Raw genomic sequence first — 13,867 nt, forward strand, 5'->3', positions numbered from 1 at the left:
CACACTCCTATTACGGAGTGTGCTTTGGCACACTCCTATTACGGAGTGTGCTTTGGCACACTCCTATTACGGAGTGTGCTTTGGCACACTCCTATTACGGAGTGTGCTTTGGCACACTCCTATTACGGAGTGTGCTTTGGCACACTCCTATTACGGAGTGTGCTTTGGCACACTCCTATTACGGAGTGTGCTTTGGCACACTCCTATTACGGAGTGTGCTTTGGCACACTCCTATTACGGAGTGTGCTTTGGCACACTCCTATTACGGAGTGTGCTTTGGCACACTCCTATTACGGAGTGTGCTTTGGCACACTCCTATTACGGAGTGTGCTTTGGCACACTCCTATTACGGAGTGTGCTTTGGCACACTCCTATTACGGAGTGTGCTTTGGCACACTCCTATTACGGAGTGTGCTTTGGCACACTCCTATTACGGAGTGTGCTTTGGCACACTCCTATTACGGAGTGTGCTTTGGCACACTCCTATTACGGAGTGTGCTTTGGCACACTCCTATTACGGAGTGTGCTTTGGCACACTCCTATTACGGAGTGTGCTTTGGCACACTCCTATTACGGAGTGTGCTTTGGCACACTCCTATTACGGAGTGTGCTTTGGCACACTCCTATTACGGAGTGTGCTTTGGCACACTCCTATTACGGAGTGTGCTTTGGCACACTCCTATTACGGAGTGTGCTTTGGCACACTCCTATTACGGAGTGTGCTTTGGCACACTCCTATTACGGAGTGTGCTTTGGCACACTCCTATTACGGAGTGTGCTTTGGCACACTCCTATTACGGAGTGTGCTTTGGCACACTCCTATTACGGAGTGTGCTTTGGCACACTCCTATTACGGAGTGTGCTTTGGCACACTCCTATTACGGAGTGTGCTTTGGCACACTCCTATTACGGAGTGTGCTTTGGCACACTCCTATTACGGAGTGTGCTTTGGCACACTCCTATTACGGAGTGTGCTTTGGCACACTCCTATTACGGAGTGTGCTTTGGCACACTCCTATTGCGGAGTGTGCTTTGGCACACTCCTATTGCGGAGTGTGCTTTGGCACACTCCTATTGCGGAGTGTGATTTGGCACACTCCTATTGCGGAGTGTGCTTTGGCACACTCCTATTGCGGAGTGTGCTTTGGCACACTCCTATTGCGGAGTGTGCTTTGGCACACTCCTATTGCGGAGTGTGCTTTGGCACACTCCTATTGCGGAGTGTGCTTTGGCACACTCCTATTGCGCAGTGTGCTTTGGCACACTCCTATTGCGCAGTGTGCTTTGGCACACTCCTATTGCGCAGTGTGCTTTGGCACACTCCTATTGCGCAGTGTGCTTTGGCACACTCCTATTGCGCAGTGTGCTTTGGCACACTCCTATTGCGGAGTGTGCTTTGGCACACTCCCATCTATTATGGAGTGTGCTTTGGGATACAGGGTATACTGGGTTTCTTACTGGATATCCCACTCAGGATATCTGGTAGTGGATGAAGTGATGGGCATTTTGCTTTGTCTGAGCCCTCCTTTTGATAACCTGCCATTCAAATCACTTCTCACCTCTAGCATGTCATATTCCTTCGTCCCCCCAGCTCATTGACTTTGTCCTCACTTCTCATGTGCACACTATCCTCCCTTACATCACATTATTGCTCCTGCCATTCGGCATTCCCTTTCCAAAAATCCCATCACCTAAACTTGGACTCTCAAAGACTCCTTTTCTTATTTTTACAATCCCCTGTCATAATTCCTCCTATGTGCCAAAAGCCAAATAAGATTGCAATATTCTAAGACTGGGATTTTTTCATCTGATGTATGGCTTGGCCACACACTAACTGTAAAACCAGTCCCAGAGCCTGTAGCATTATTACTCAGCTATTCTGATCTACACGGCGGGGGTGCTTCCTGGCCTGCGCGTTTGTGGAGACGACGGGATCCTGTGAAATCCACGTGGATTTCACTGCCCCCCCCGTTGTCTCCACCCTCCTGTGGAAAATGCGTGGAGACGACGAGATTTCCCGTCGTCTCCACCCGCCTGGGATTTCCACGTCAAGAATGTCGAGGATTACACGGCCGCCTGCGGGATCGCGGTGTGTAGAGTTTGTGAGGTAGCAACATGTAGAACTTTGTTTAGGTCTAAATTCTAGTTTTATTCTCATCTAAGTTTTTTCTCATCTACTACTTTCTCAATCTAGTTTTTCTCATCTCCATATCCCAATAGTCCATAATCTTGTGTATATACATAGTCTGTACCCGCGGCTGGTTGAGGATTTCCTCATCTCTCTATCACTCAGCCAGTGGCGGACTCTAACCGGTTTTGTCCCATTTCCTTATAGGTCCGTTTCTTTATTCTTTTTTCCATCTATTTCTCATTATTGTTTTTTTCTTCTTATCCACATGCAATAAATCTCTCTATCACTCAGCCAGTCGCGGACTCTAACCGGTTTTGTCCCATTTCCTTATAGGTTAAAAGGCAGCTCCCATATCGCTAACCATGTCGAAACGTCAGGGCTCAACCTCAAAAGGAAAATCAGCTGCACCGCAAGAGAGATCCAGCTCCCCATTGGCCAACCTAGCATCCATCAGCCAAGTCAACGCCGGGGACCTGACCAACAATCACATTGTGAAACAATTCAACAACGCCGATTCGAACTTCCAAGCACTCCAGCTCAGCAACCACGAGAATTGCAACCTAATTGGTGCACTTGACTTCAAGCAGACCAAACTTGAAGGAAAAATTGACAACATCATTGACACTGTCAACAAGATCACTGATCACATCAAGGCGAATCGCAAACAACCCCCGCATCTCAAACAGGAGCCATCAGGCGTACTTCCAGCACCAGCGTACTCCCTGAATCAGAAACAATTCATGAAGGACCCAATGGCGCTACACCAATCGATCCTCTCAGATGTCGAATACCTGCAATTCGGCGGCGAAAACTACTTGGCCTGCACTACAAACATGGATGAATTTGGGAAGGCATATATTGATCAATATGGCATATATTGATCACTTTTTTTTTTTTTGAAATTTCTCTGTAATTTGTTTCCTTCCTGCAAAATCATAACCCTTCTATCATCTCTTTTGCTCTTGATTTCCTCCTTTCTTAGTTTTCAACCATAGTAAAAGCTTCATTTTGTTGCCAGATCAAATAGGTCATTTTTACATACTCACTAGAGGAAAAGGCGGCTGCGCCGCTGCAGGGACCAGGTGCCCAGCTCATCTCCTTACTCTGTGGCAGTAGTTCATGTGTCCATGTTTTTGAATTATGAATTTACAGAGGGTTTTGAGATATTTTCCATCCAGGTTGATCTGTCTTTGGTGCCAAAAACTATGCCTTAACCATGAATACAGTCAAACACTTGAAACCCCAAACCCCTTTGTGGACAGAATTTGCTATGTGGTTAGGCAGGTTATGTGGTTTCAAGAGTTAGCAACACACCAAAATTAAATTTTGGTGGACCCAAATGAGTGTGGGGTTTGGAAAGTTACTCCCTTGAAAAAGAATGTGGTTTCATAGGTTTGACTGTAACTTGCATTATCCACAATTGACAAGCATCATTTGTCTTTCCAGGGTTTCAAAATTGGAATTTGAAAAACTTTAGTACCCATTTTATTGGGGATGTAGCTCACATTAAAGATGATTTTATCACTTTGTATAAAATCATGTATCTAGCTCAGAAACTCCTATGACATTTGTCTCAGTGAAGAACTTAATACCTGTCACAAAAATTTTAAGCTTTTTAAATTGATAAACTGTATAGTTCAATCAGCAATATTCAATCATGAATAAGATGAGGTCTTTATTTGAATGGGTAGTAGCAATTTGGAATGAGAGATATATTGAAGTTATAGCTGTAAAAATTGATCAGAAAGTTGGAGGAGTGGATTGGGCGGTGTAGGACTCCAGGGATGGATGGGTAATCGAAGTTCCTTTGAGGGGGAAATAAATTGTATGATAGGTTGAAAGGCTATTACAATCTACGGGTGGTTTGAAAGACCTGCCCCTCTAATAGTACTATGCAAATAACCAAGAGTCTTGTAATCAATATTTAAGAAAATGTGGCAGATTCCAAGATAGCTCTTACTTTTATATAGTAATCTCTATCAGACCTAAATATCTAATTCAATGTGTTTTCTCTTGCAATGAACCTAGCTCAACGGACAACAGTGATGAGTACGTGCGTGGAAGCATGAGATTCATTGCAACAACAAAGAAAGGAAAAGAAAGAAAAGAAAGAAGAGAAAGAAAAGAACTCACCTAGCTCAACAGACGACAGTGATGAGTACATGCGTGCAACACTGGGTCGCTACGCTAACCATAGCGGTTAGCGTAGCGTAGCGCAGCGCAAATGCGCTATTTTTTAGCTTAGCGTTAGCGCAATTGCATGCATATGCGCTAACGCTACGCGCACGGGGTGCGCAGCTATTTTAGCTGATAGCGTAGCGTTAGCGCAGATGCGCGCAATTGCGCTAACGCTACACATGCAGGGCGCAAAAGAGCGCGCGCTACGCTGCGCTACAGCGCCTTGAGCGGGAAAAAAGGGCTTTTTTTCCGCTAAAAGCGCTGTAGCGCAGCGCAGCGTAGCGTAGCGACTGTAGCGGCGCGCTAACGCTAACAAAGAATTGGCGCGCTGTTAGCGCCGCTGAAAATTAGCGCAGCGTAGCGGCGCTAACAGCGCGCTAACGCTATGCAAAACAGATGGACGCTTTTTGCCGCTACGCTAACGCGTAGTGCTGAAATAGCGTAGCGTAGCGTAGCGACCCAGTGTTGATGCGTGGAAGGATGAGGAAAAGGAGCTTCCACGCACGCACACCCGTTGAGCTAGATGCCTACATACACATGTCACAGAATGAAGAAAGATGAAAGACAAGTGATAGGTTGGAAGCATACTGAAACAGAAAGGAAAAACACAACACCTCAACACCCCCCCTTGCTGACAACCTAGAGAAGAAAAAAAATGAAAACATTTTAGAAGTGAGAAAAAGAAGGGGGAAATTTAGAGAGAAGGAAGAGAAAACAACCGGAAAGAAAAATTGAGAGTCAGAAATTAGACAATGCCAAATTGTGATCGCTGAGATTTGAGAGAAGTCCTGGAGAGTGGTTTTGTCAACATGTCTGCCAACATGTCCTTTGTTGACACGTGCATGACCACCAGTCTTTTGGCCTTGACACAGTCGCGCACAAAGTGGAAACGGGCGTGGATGTGCTTTGTCCGGGAATGATGCTCGGGGTTTTTCGCCAGGGCCTCAGCGCCCGCGTTATCGACATGGAGTGGGAGAGCTGATTTGGGCCGAAGGCGTAGCTCTGTGAGAGGAGCTGATGGGCGCCCGACATCTGCATTCAGAGGTCGCGCGAGCGCGAGCGCGAGGGCCCTTCGCGCCAGTCCAGGCTATGCTACACCCGGGGAAATCACGCGGTTTCCACGAGGACTCCACGTGGTGGCCGCGCGCGAGGTCGGACCAGCGGCTGTTGGTCCACACGTTCACGGGGACTCCACCAACTGGGCACGGCGAGGAATCCACGTGGGCTTTTGGCTCTCCGTGGATTTCTCGTGGCACCGACGGGATGGTCGGGTCCACGCCGGCCCCACCACACCACCGACGGCGATTCCACCGAGGAAAACCCGTGATCACAACGGGTTGGTCGAGCCCACGAGGCAGCGACACCTTGAGCGGTGGTCTCCACGTGGCTCGCCGGTCCGTTGCATTCACCTTTGGGGGGTGCAGTGGCTCAGTTAGCCTTGCGCGGAGCGGATCAAATCCGCGGGTTATATCTGCAGCAGAATGTGGTACCGCCTGGGTACCACGCACTGCATTGCATGGGGGACATGGAGGAGAACTGGACGAGGAAAGATAAGAAAAAAAAAACATAAAAAGGAAAAAAAATGAAAACAAGATAATTAGAAGCCGTCTGCGGCACCATCTTCATCTTCATCACCCGGGGCCTCCTGGGCTCTGTCACGCAGCATCGCCTGCACTTCTTCGTCAGAGGGGAGGGCAACTGAGATGCTGGCAATCTCACGCGCCGTCTTTGCGCCATCAAAAATGTGTCGGTCGTAGTCCAAGATGAGACGGCCATACCTGATAGGTAATCACACATCAGAAGATGTTCGTCCAATATACTGAGGACAAACATGTACTTACGCCACTTTGTAGTCTTGCGACTTGTGTCGCATGGTCTCCAGGTGTCGATCAATCAGCTCCCAAGGGGATCGAACCAAGGTAGTCGTTTGATCCTGTTGACGCTGCATGTACATATGCAACCAAAGGTGCGCCATGCGTACCACCAAGCTGATGTGGATTGATCGGGCCACATCGGCTCGCGTCATGAGTGCATGTTGAGGGCAAAACTCTTGCAAAACCTGATTTCTCCGCAACAAAGATTCCATCAGCCTCGGTCTTTTGGCTTTAGATTAGAGTGATAAGATGAGACTTACTGTGACAACCACATCAGTGATTTGTGGGATAGGCACAGCATTTTCCCGGGCCCCTGGCCTCGCACCGGCCATAATCTAAGAAAGGTCATTGTGATCAGCAAGCCAGTTTAAGAGATGCAGACCATGTGGAATGGTGACTGACCATCTTTGCAAGCGCACTCTTCTCGTATTTAAGTAAATCTCGGATGAGGAGGGAGACACTACTGACGGCGTGGTCTTCATGATCAATATAACCCGCCGGGAGGTAGGTAGTCTTCCACTCGTGGTCCATTGCATCCACCTCGCCCTGCAGTCCCAGCTATCCAGTCAGCCAGCTGACAGGTGGAAAGGATGTGGATTTAAGTCAACTCACCTTCACTAATACCAGGGGGGTTTGAGGAATGAGGGCGCGGGTATCCACGGTATGAGTTCGACCATATGACTGCAGGGCTGGCATGAGGAGCTTTTGGCGAGTTTTTGCGCGAATTAAGGCCTAGTTAAGTCATTCATACATATGGGTTAGTCCTGTATATCCTAATCTTGGGTGGGTTGACGTACTCGGACATCGCGATGGTAAATAAACCCCCTACTGGGATTGACATCAACAGGGGGGATATGGACGGGGGCTGGGACATGTTCGGGCCCACGCTGGGTACCAGATGGTTTGACTTGAGCTCGGATTGATTTGAGGTACATGAGCGTAGCCAGCACACGATCAGCCTCTGACAGCTGGGCCGGGGGAGATGTGTCAGATCAAGCGAGATGAACAGAGGATGAGGACATACTTACGGCTGCAACTCGTCGGACCCGCTCAATCTGACCGACATCTAGGCCCAGTTCATCTGCCAGTTGTTCAACTGACATGGCTTCCTGTTGGAGGGGAGTTTCATCTGGCGTCGGCTCACTGCGGTGATTTTCAGGTCCGTCTGGAACATCACCGGCGTTATCGGGCCCGGGGTTGCTATCTTCAGGTTTGTCTGGAACGTCACCGGAGTTATTGGGCCCGGGGTTGCTATCTTCATTCTTGCTACGCAGCATAGGGATGATAGGGGTCAGCTCTTCGTCTCGAGCCGCACCATCCAGGTCAGGATGGATTGCAGCCGATGCCCCTCGAGTTGGGCTCCTGACTGTTCCATTCTCACGCTGCTCCAAATCTGAACAGATTCGGGGAGCGCACCACTGCTAGCCCGCTAGGGCCTTAGTCAGTGTCACGCCCCCCTAGCCTAGGCCGCGCGCCCCACTTTTAGCGGGGGCTTGGCCTAGGCGCTGTGTGGGCCAGGGGGGGGGGGGCTACCACCCGGGGCCGGGGGTGTCTTTGGGTGTGGCACCATCCAAAGATGGTTCCCAAAGACCCCAACAGACCGAGTGGGGATCAAAAGAGCCCCCCGAGCAGAAACAGAGCAGAGAATGCACAGGGAAGAAGGGGGGTCTGTACAGACCCAGATGCTCAGACTAGGAAGCCTGAGCCCCGCGTACACCCCTAACTTCCGTCGGTGCATCCTCCGCCAGTTAATCCACACCTTTGGTTTTCCAGCGGTTTTTGACTGTGTTTTTATTTCAAAACTAGACCTCAACCGGTTTTTCACTCATTGAGTTGCTTTATGATTTGCACCGTCTCGAGCAGCTCGTCATTCAAGTATTCTCGGATATATAGGAGGTAGGCGTTTGACTTCCACCTGCCGATGGTGCATATCTCCTCGGCGGAGATTCCAAGGGCGAAGCAGAGGGAGGCTCCACCCACCCGGAAGGAGTGGCCAGTGATTCTGTGAAAACCGCCGAGTTCCCAGATCGCATGAGCCACCCGCGTTACCCTCCCCCTAGTCAGGTGTTGTCTTGCGCCGTCTAGGTGGTAGCCGAATAGGGAGGTGACCGCCCCGTCCGCTTCTTTGAGCCGTCTGAGTACCGCTCGTACTGGGCAAAGTTTATTTGGTTGGCCGTTTAGCACAATGCATTGGGTTTCCCCGGGTGCGCTGGTTTTAGTGTCCCGTAATATCAGCGACACTGAGTTTGTTGATGAAGCTTGAACGTTGCTAGTGAGTAGCAAAGTTGACTGGTCTAGCGTTCTGCATTGCTTGTTGTAAGTCAGCTCTGCCAAGCGCGCTAGGCCCCAGAAAGCAACAATCGCAAGGTTGGAAATCGCCTGTGATTCGGCATCCTTGCCTTCCAGGTGCTCCACCAAGAACAGTAGGTGTTTGAGGTGTACCGCGCCCTTTGGTGGTTTCTCCGGTATGGCCGCATCTTGCTTGGCTGAGGCTTTGAGCATTAGCGTCACGTAATGTTCAATCACGTTTGGATAGCGTAGCTTGTGATAAGTGTGCCACGCGTGGATGCCGTGTAGGTATCGTTCCAGCGACTTTGATGAGATGTCGGTGGACAGTGGTATCAGGCCGTTTCTGCCTGCCCAGAAGCAAAAATCATATATGTCGTCTTACGACGCTGGGAGTCGGAAAGGGGACTCTGAGTGCTGCCTCTTGAACTGCAGGAATTTCTTCACCGCCACGTTGTAGGTTTTCAAGGTGTTTGGTTTCCATCCTGCAAGAACGTAACGCTGCGATAGTGTTGGGGCGAGTTCATCCGTCCCGTTGGAGAGGAATTCCTTGACTTTATTGAGTTCGATCGTGCTTGCGCGGCTTAATGGAAGGTTCCCCGGGAACGTTGCCCTGGTCTCTATCCGCCTTATCTGTGGCCATACAACGTTTCACGGGTTTCGTGTCCGTCGACTCCCCTTCTAGGGGGGGCAGGAGGTTTCCTCTCCTGTATTCGCGGCACCGGGTTGCTATTGCTTCCCCCCTTTTTTTTTTTTTTTTTTGACGTTCTCGTCAGGCTTGACGAGAGGATGCATTACTACTCTTCCTCTCTCTTTTTTTTTTTTTTTTTTTGTACCATGTGACAACGGATTAAGAGATCTGCTCAAAAACGAGCGCAAGATCCTCTGGCATAGTTATGGCTACCGCCTTGCTCGGGTTTGACAGGGAGCGATCCCCTCTGGAGAGGCCGTCTGCCCGGTTGTCTGCCGAGCAGACCCTTCTAGCAACTATGTCAAGTTGCTCGCAGACTAGGAGGTCCTGGATGATTTTCCATTCCTCGTTGACCTCCTGGTCTCCTGACTTCCGCTTGTTTATCACCGACTTGGTGGTCGTGTTATCGGTCCAGACGATGAGGAGCCTACCAGGTTTTACCCGGAGTTTCAGCAGCATGATGATTCCAAAACGGACCGCAACGGTCTCTAACCAGGCGATGCCGCGAGGCTCTTTGCCGCTAGCTCTCCATCCGTCGCGGAGCTTGAACTGGGCCCAGTCTTCACCGACCAATACCCCAATACCGTAGCCGGTGGACGCGTTGCCGACCCAGTGTATGTCGGTGGGGTCTGGGCTAGGGATGAGGCGTGTGTGCTCGAAAATCGAAAGCGTTGCTGTCCACCTGTTGAGGTCCTCTCAGACGTCTTCTGGGTCGCGCGTGCCGAGCGTCTGTGTTTCCAGCTTGTGAGCCAGAGGTATAGGCTACAGAGGTAGCACCGAAGTTGGGGCAGGAGGTAGGACACGTGATTGAGCCTCCCTGCCAGGACTTCAACTTCGTTGTATTTGAACTTCGATTTTGGTCTTAGGAAGACTGCTATCTGCTCCAGTCGTTTCTCAATCTTGCCTGGTGGGAGGCGGACCGTCTTCTCGACTCTGTTCCATACAAAGCCGATGAATTTTTGTTCCGGCCGGAAGGACGAGCACTTCTCGACGTTTGTCGCGACTCCTAGTCTATCCGATCTGGCTACTATGTCGTCCATTGACGTGGTGCAGCTTGCCTCTTTGACGAACAAATTGTCGTCGACCCATCGAAAGATTGTTTTGAGTTGGAACTCGTTTAGCATGATTTGCTTCCAGGCGTCCGCCGGCCTACCAAAAGACCCGCACCCGACGACGCCGCCGAAATTGATACGAGTGTCAAGGAGTAAACCTCCGTCGAAGTCTTGGATCATGAGGTAGGGCCATTGCGACATGGCCGTTGGGATTTGGCGATACGCCTTTCCCCAGTTGAAAACCGCCAGATGGAAACTGGTCTTGTTATTTGGAAAGAAACGAGCTACAACGTTAAAGTTGTCCCAGGTCGTCTCAAAGTCTTTTGCTTCCACGAAGGAGTTAACCGAAGGGATACACGGGTTGTTGCGCGGGAAGCTTAGGTCGTTGATTGGCCTGGTGGATCCGTCCCCGTTGACTACCGCCCCTAGGGGGTTCGTCCTGAAGAAGGGGAACTTGGATGCTACTTCGAGATGTGTGAAGGGTCCGAACATTTGTCCCGCCGCTAGTTCTTTCTGGATTGATTTCTCAATCTTGTCCTTAGCCTGAAGGGCTGAGGAGTGGTTAGGTGGGGTGTAGTGGCTCATCCCGGCGATCGTGTGGTCAGGGATGCCCTGATGGAAACCGGCTTTAAAGCCATGAAGTACGTCCGCAAAAGTTTGGTCAAGACCCGCCTTTCTAAGCGCGGCTTCCCATTCTGGGATGTTCATTTCGCACCGACTTCCTCCGGCCAGTTTGCTAGGGCTGCTTTGGCAAGCTTGTCTTTGCTCACGATCGGAATTCTCACAGGTTGCGCATTGTCACGAGTTGGTACGTTACTGCGAGGACTGCATTTCACAAATTCCTTTTTTTTTTTTTTTTTGGAAATTTTGTAAACAGAAAAACAACTAAGTTTCGCTACGCGCAAAGGGCTTCTGGGGGTGTGATTTTTGTGGGGAACAAATTGGGGTAACTCTAGGTTGTGACATGACAAGTCTAAGGTATTCTCGGGTGATGCGAGGCCAGTACTAGGAGGGTACTTTAGAGGGGGAGGAGGAACTCTAAACTCGAGCAGGCGACCTACTGGGCTGATTCTACACTAGGCTTTGCACCTTGGCTGCCCTTCTTGTGGTTGGAGCCTTCGGTTCCGTTGTTGTTGGATGCTCCGCGGTCTTGGTTGGATGAGTTCCCGGCTCTTTTGTCAACGTAGTTTGGGTCGAAATTCGAGCCCTTGTATCCCGACTTCCTTTCGTGGTGCTCTCGCCCGCCGCCTCCGCCGGAGCCTGGGTTAGGGCCTGCCGAGTAGGATTTTGCTCCGGGCCTGCCGGCCGTCGGCGCCCCCGTGAGGGGGTCCCAAGTGGCCCTTGGGCCGTCCTTGGCGTATGGGTTGTCAGTGAAGCCCCATTCGTCGAACTTCCGACATTGGGCGTAACAGATAGCCGCGATGTCCTCTCGTAAAACCGAGATGTCCGGGATGGACTCAACACCGCCAACGCTGACTCTGTGGGAGAAGGCGTTGGATCGCACCTGGGTTGGGGAGGTGCTTTTCGTAAGTGTTTGTAAAACAGCTCCCTTTTTTTTTTTTTTGGTGTGGTAGTCGCGTGCATACCTGTATGTCATAGCGGAAGGCTGGCATGAAGCCGTCTCGGCTTTGGATGAGGTCCACATTTGCCTTGTGTTGGAGGACCCAGTCTGAGAACGTCGCGAAGTTATACACGTCTTTCAAGGTCGTGTAGAAGTTGCGGTGATTCACCGTCCAGGTGGAGAAGGACTGAGTGAACTTGTTTGGGTATGGGTACCCCGAGTACCTAGTGCCCTTATCGGCTGAGTTTTCATCCGACTTGGATCTTTTCTCGACGTGATGGGTAATGGCTTTGTCTGTTTGCCGAAGATGGTCCTTGGTCAGACGTTTCTCTTTGCGTTTACTAACGGGGTATGAGTTTGGCTTACCTTGCCATTCCTTGTTAAAGATGGTCAACGGTATCGGAGCTCGCAACTCCCGTATATTTTTGTCGAAAAAGGGTGTGAAGCCCACATCCGAATGAGTCGTGATGGCTCCTGAGACGAAGTTGAGGCCTCCCTCGTTCGAGGGGGCTGGCATTGGGGTGCCGATCAATCCTTGACAGTTGACCAGGTTCGCCAGGTGGGCATTGGCCTTGGGGGTCGACATCGCCTTATAAAGGTTGAACAGCGCATTTGCCGTTGCTGTCTCGCCTGCCAGTTCGGCTTCGATTGCCTTGATGCCGATCATCTTGCACTCTTCCGACGCGCCCGAGGGCGGGTGGAGTTCTGGGGCTGGTCCGTTTCCGGCGAGTGGGTTTTTTACCGCAATCGGTTTATTCAGGGACTCAACTGTTACAGGGTTTTTAGACGTAAGTCAGTTTTGATGTTCTGGCCTAGGGGCTTTTTTTTTTTTTTTTTTTTTTTTTTTTGGACTAACCTGATTTAGAGCCGAGGCTTTTGATGTAGTCTGGGCCCAGTGCGCTAAGCAGGGAGGGTGGGATCGTATCAGTCAAGGATGACTTTTGAGCTGGGCTCGCGTCCACGTCGATTACCGCAAACTTCGCGGTTTTAGATTTGGGTTCCTTGGGAGCGTTGCTCTTGCTGGGCGCTTTCGCGGAGTGGGCTGGCTCGCCTGGGTTTGTGTCCTTCGACTTGGACGTGGTTGCGGTGGGTTCTCCCGCGCTTGGGGCCGGGACGGCTGAGGCCGTGGCGGGGGCTGCGGGGGCCCCGCTGCTGGGGTCGGCCTCTCCTGCTTTCTGTGATCTGGTCACCGGGTTCTTTGGGGCTTGGGACATGATGTCTTTGGGGTATGAGGACTTTACGAAGAAAAGGAGGTATGATGGAGTGTGTTTGTAATCTGAAAAAGCTCAAGGCCTGGGAAACTCAAAGCAGAAGGAGGCTGAATCGCGAAGCTAGATGTCGCTGGGGAAAGCGTCCTCAGCCTCTGAGGCTGCTGCTTTATAGGCTTCTCTGGGCCACCCACAAGTCGGCCGCCAGCCTGGATCCTGAGGGGATCCAGCTGTGCGGCGGGGAAGTCGTGCCTTCCTAGCCCAAAGGAGACTAGTTCGGCGGAGATGGGTGAAACCCAGCCGATACAGTTCCCTATCCGTGAGGCCGTGACGACGGGCCCTCCCGGAACGGTGAGGGCTGGCGGAGGCCGCGCCACCGCCCCCTTTGAGCAGCGTCGCGGCTCCGCCGCCCGATGGATACGCGTATCATGGACGTAGGTCTAACTCCCACGTGCCGTGTACGTCAACTGTTCATCCATTCTCACGCTGCTCCAAATCTGAACAGATTCGGGGAGCGCACCACTGCTAGCCCGCTAGGGCCTTAGTCAGTGTCACGCCTCCCTAGCCCAGGCCGCGCGCCCCACTTCTAGCGGGGGCTTGGCCTAGGCGCTGTGTGGGCCAGGGGGGGGGCTACCACCCGGGGCCGGGGGTGTCTTTGGGTGTGGCACCATCCGAAGATGGTTCCCAAAGACCCCAACAGACCGAGTGGGGATCAAAAGAGCCCCCCGAGCAGAAACAGAGCAGAGAATGCACAGGGAAGAAGGGGGGTCCGTACAGACCCAGATGCTCAGACTAGGAAGCCTGAGCCCCACGTACACCCCTAACTTCCGTCGGTGCATCCTCCGCCAGTTAATCCACACCTTTGGTTTTCCAGCGGTTTTTGACT

General features: G+C 51.3%; 3 protein-coding genes across 3 annotated transcripts; 1 reads left to right on the forward strand and 2 right to left on the reverse strand.

Moving 5' to 3' along the window:
- Positions 1–6,956: 6,956 nt before the first annotated feature.
- PtA15_12A80 (uncharacterized protein) lies at positions 6,957–7,921 on the reverse strand (the record flags this gene model as incomplete). The annotated part of the gene is made up of 3 exons (XM_053162242.1): positions 6,957–7,151; positions 7,212–7,601; positions 7,862–7,921. The coding sequence occupies 3 exons, from the start codon at positions 7,919–7,921 to the stop codon at positions 6,957–6,959; spliced, it is 645 nt and encodes a 214-aa protein (XP_053025650.1).
- A 3,348-nt stretch (positions 7,922–11,269) lies between these two features.
- Positions 11,270–12,987, reverse strand: PtA15_12A81 (uncharacterized protein; the record flags this gene model as incomplete). Its single annotated transcript, XM_053162243.1, has 3 exons — positions 11,270–11,484; positions 12,314–12,541; positions 12,630–12,987. 3 exons carry the CDS (start codon positions 12,985–12,987, stop codon positions 11,270–11,272), a joined length of 801 nt encoding a protein of 266 aa, XP_053025651.1.
- Positions 12,988–13,266: 279 nt separating this feature from the next.
- On the forward strand, positions 13,267–13,526 carry PtA15_12A82 (uncharacterized protein; the record flags this gene model as incomplete). Its single annotated transcript, XM_053162244.1, has 2 exons — positions 13,267–13,415; positions 13,487–13,526. 2 exons carry the CDS (start codon positions 13,267–13,269, stop codon positions 13,524–13,526), a joined length of 189 nt encoding a protein of 62 aa, XP_053025652.1.
- Positions 13,527–13,867: the final 341 nt, after the last annotated feature.

This window comes from Puccinia triticina, chromosome 12A, assembly GCF_026914185.1.
Source record: "Puccinia triticina chromosome 12A, complete sequence".
NCBI classification, from domain to species: domain Eukaryota; kingdom Fungi; phylum Basidiomycota; class Pucciniomycetes; order Pucciniales; family Pucciniaceae; genus Puccinia; species Puccinia triticina.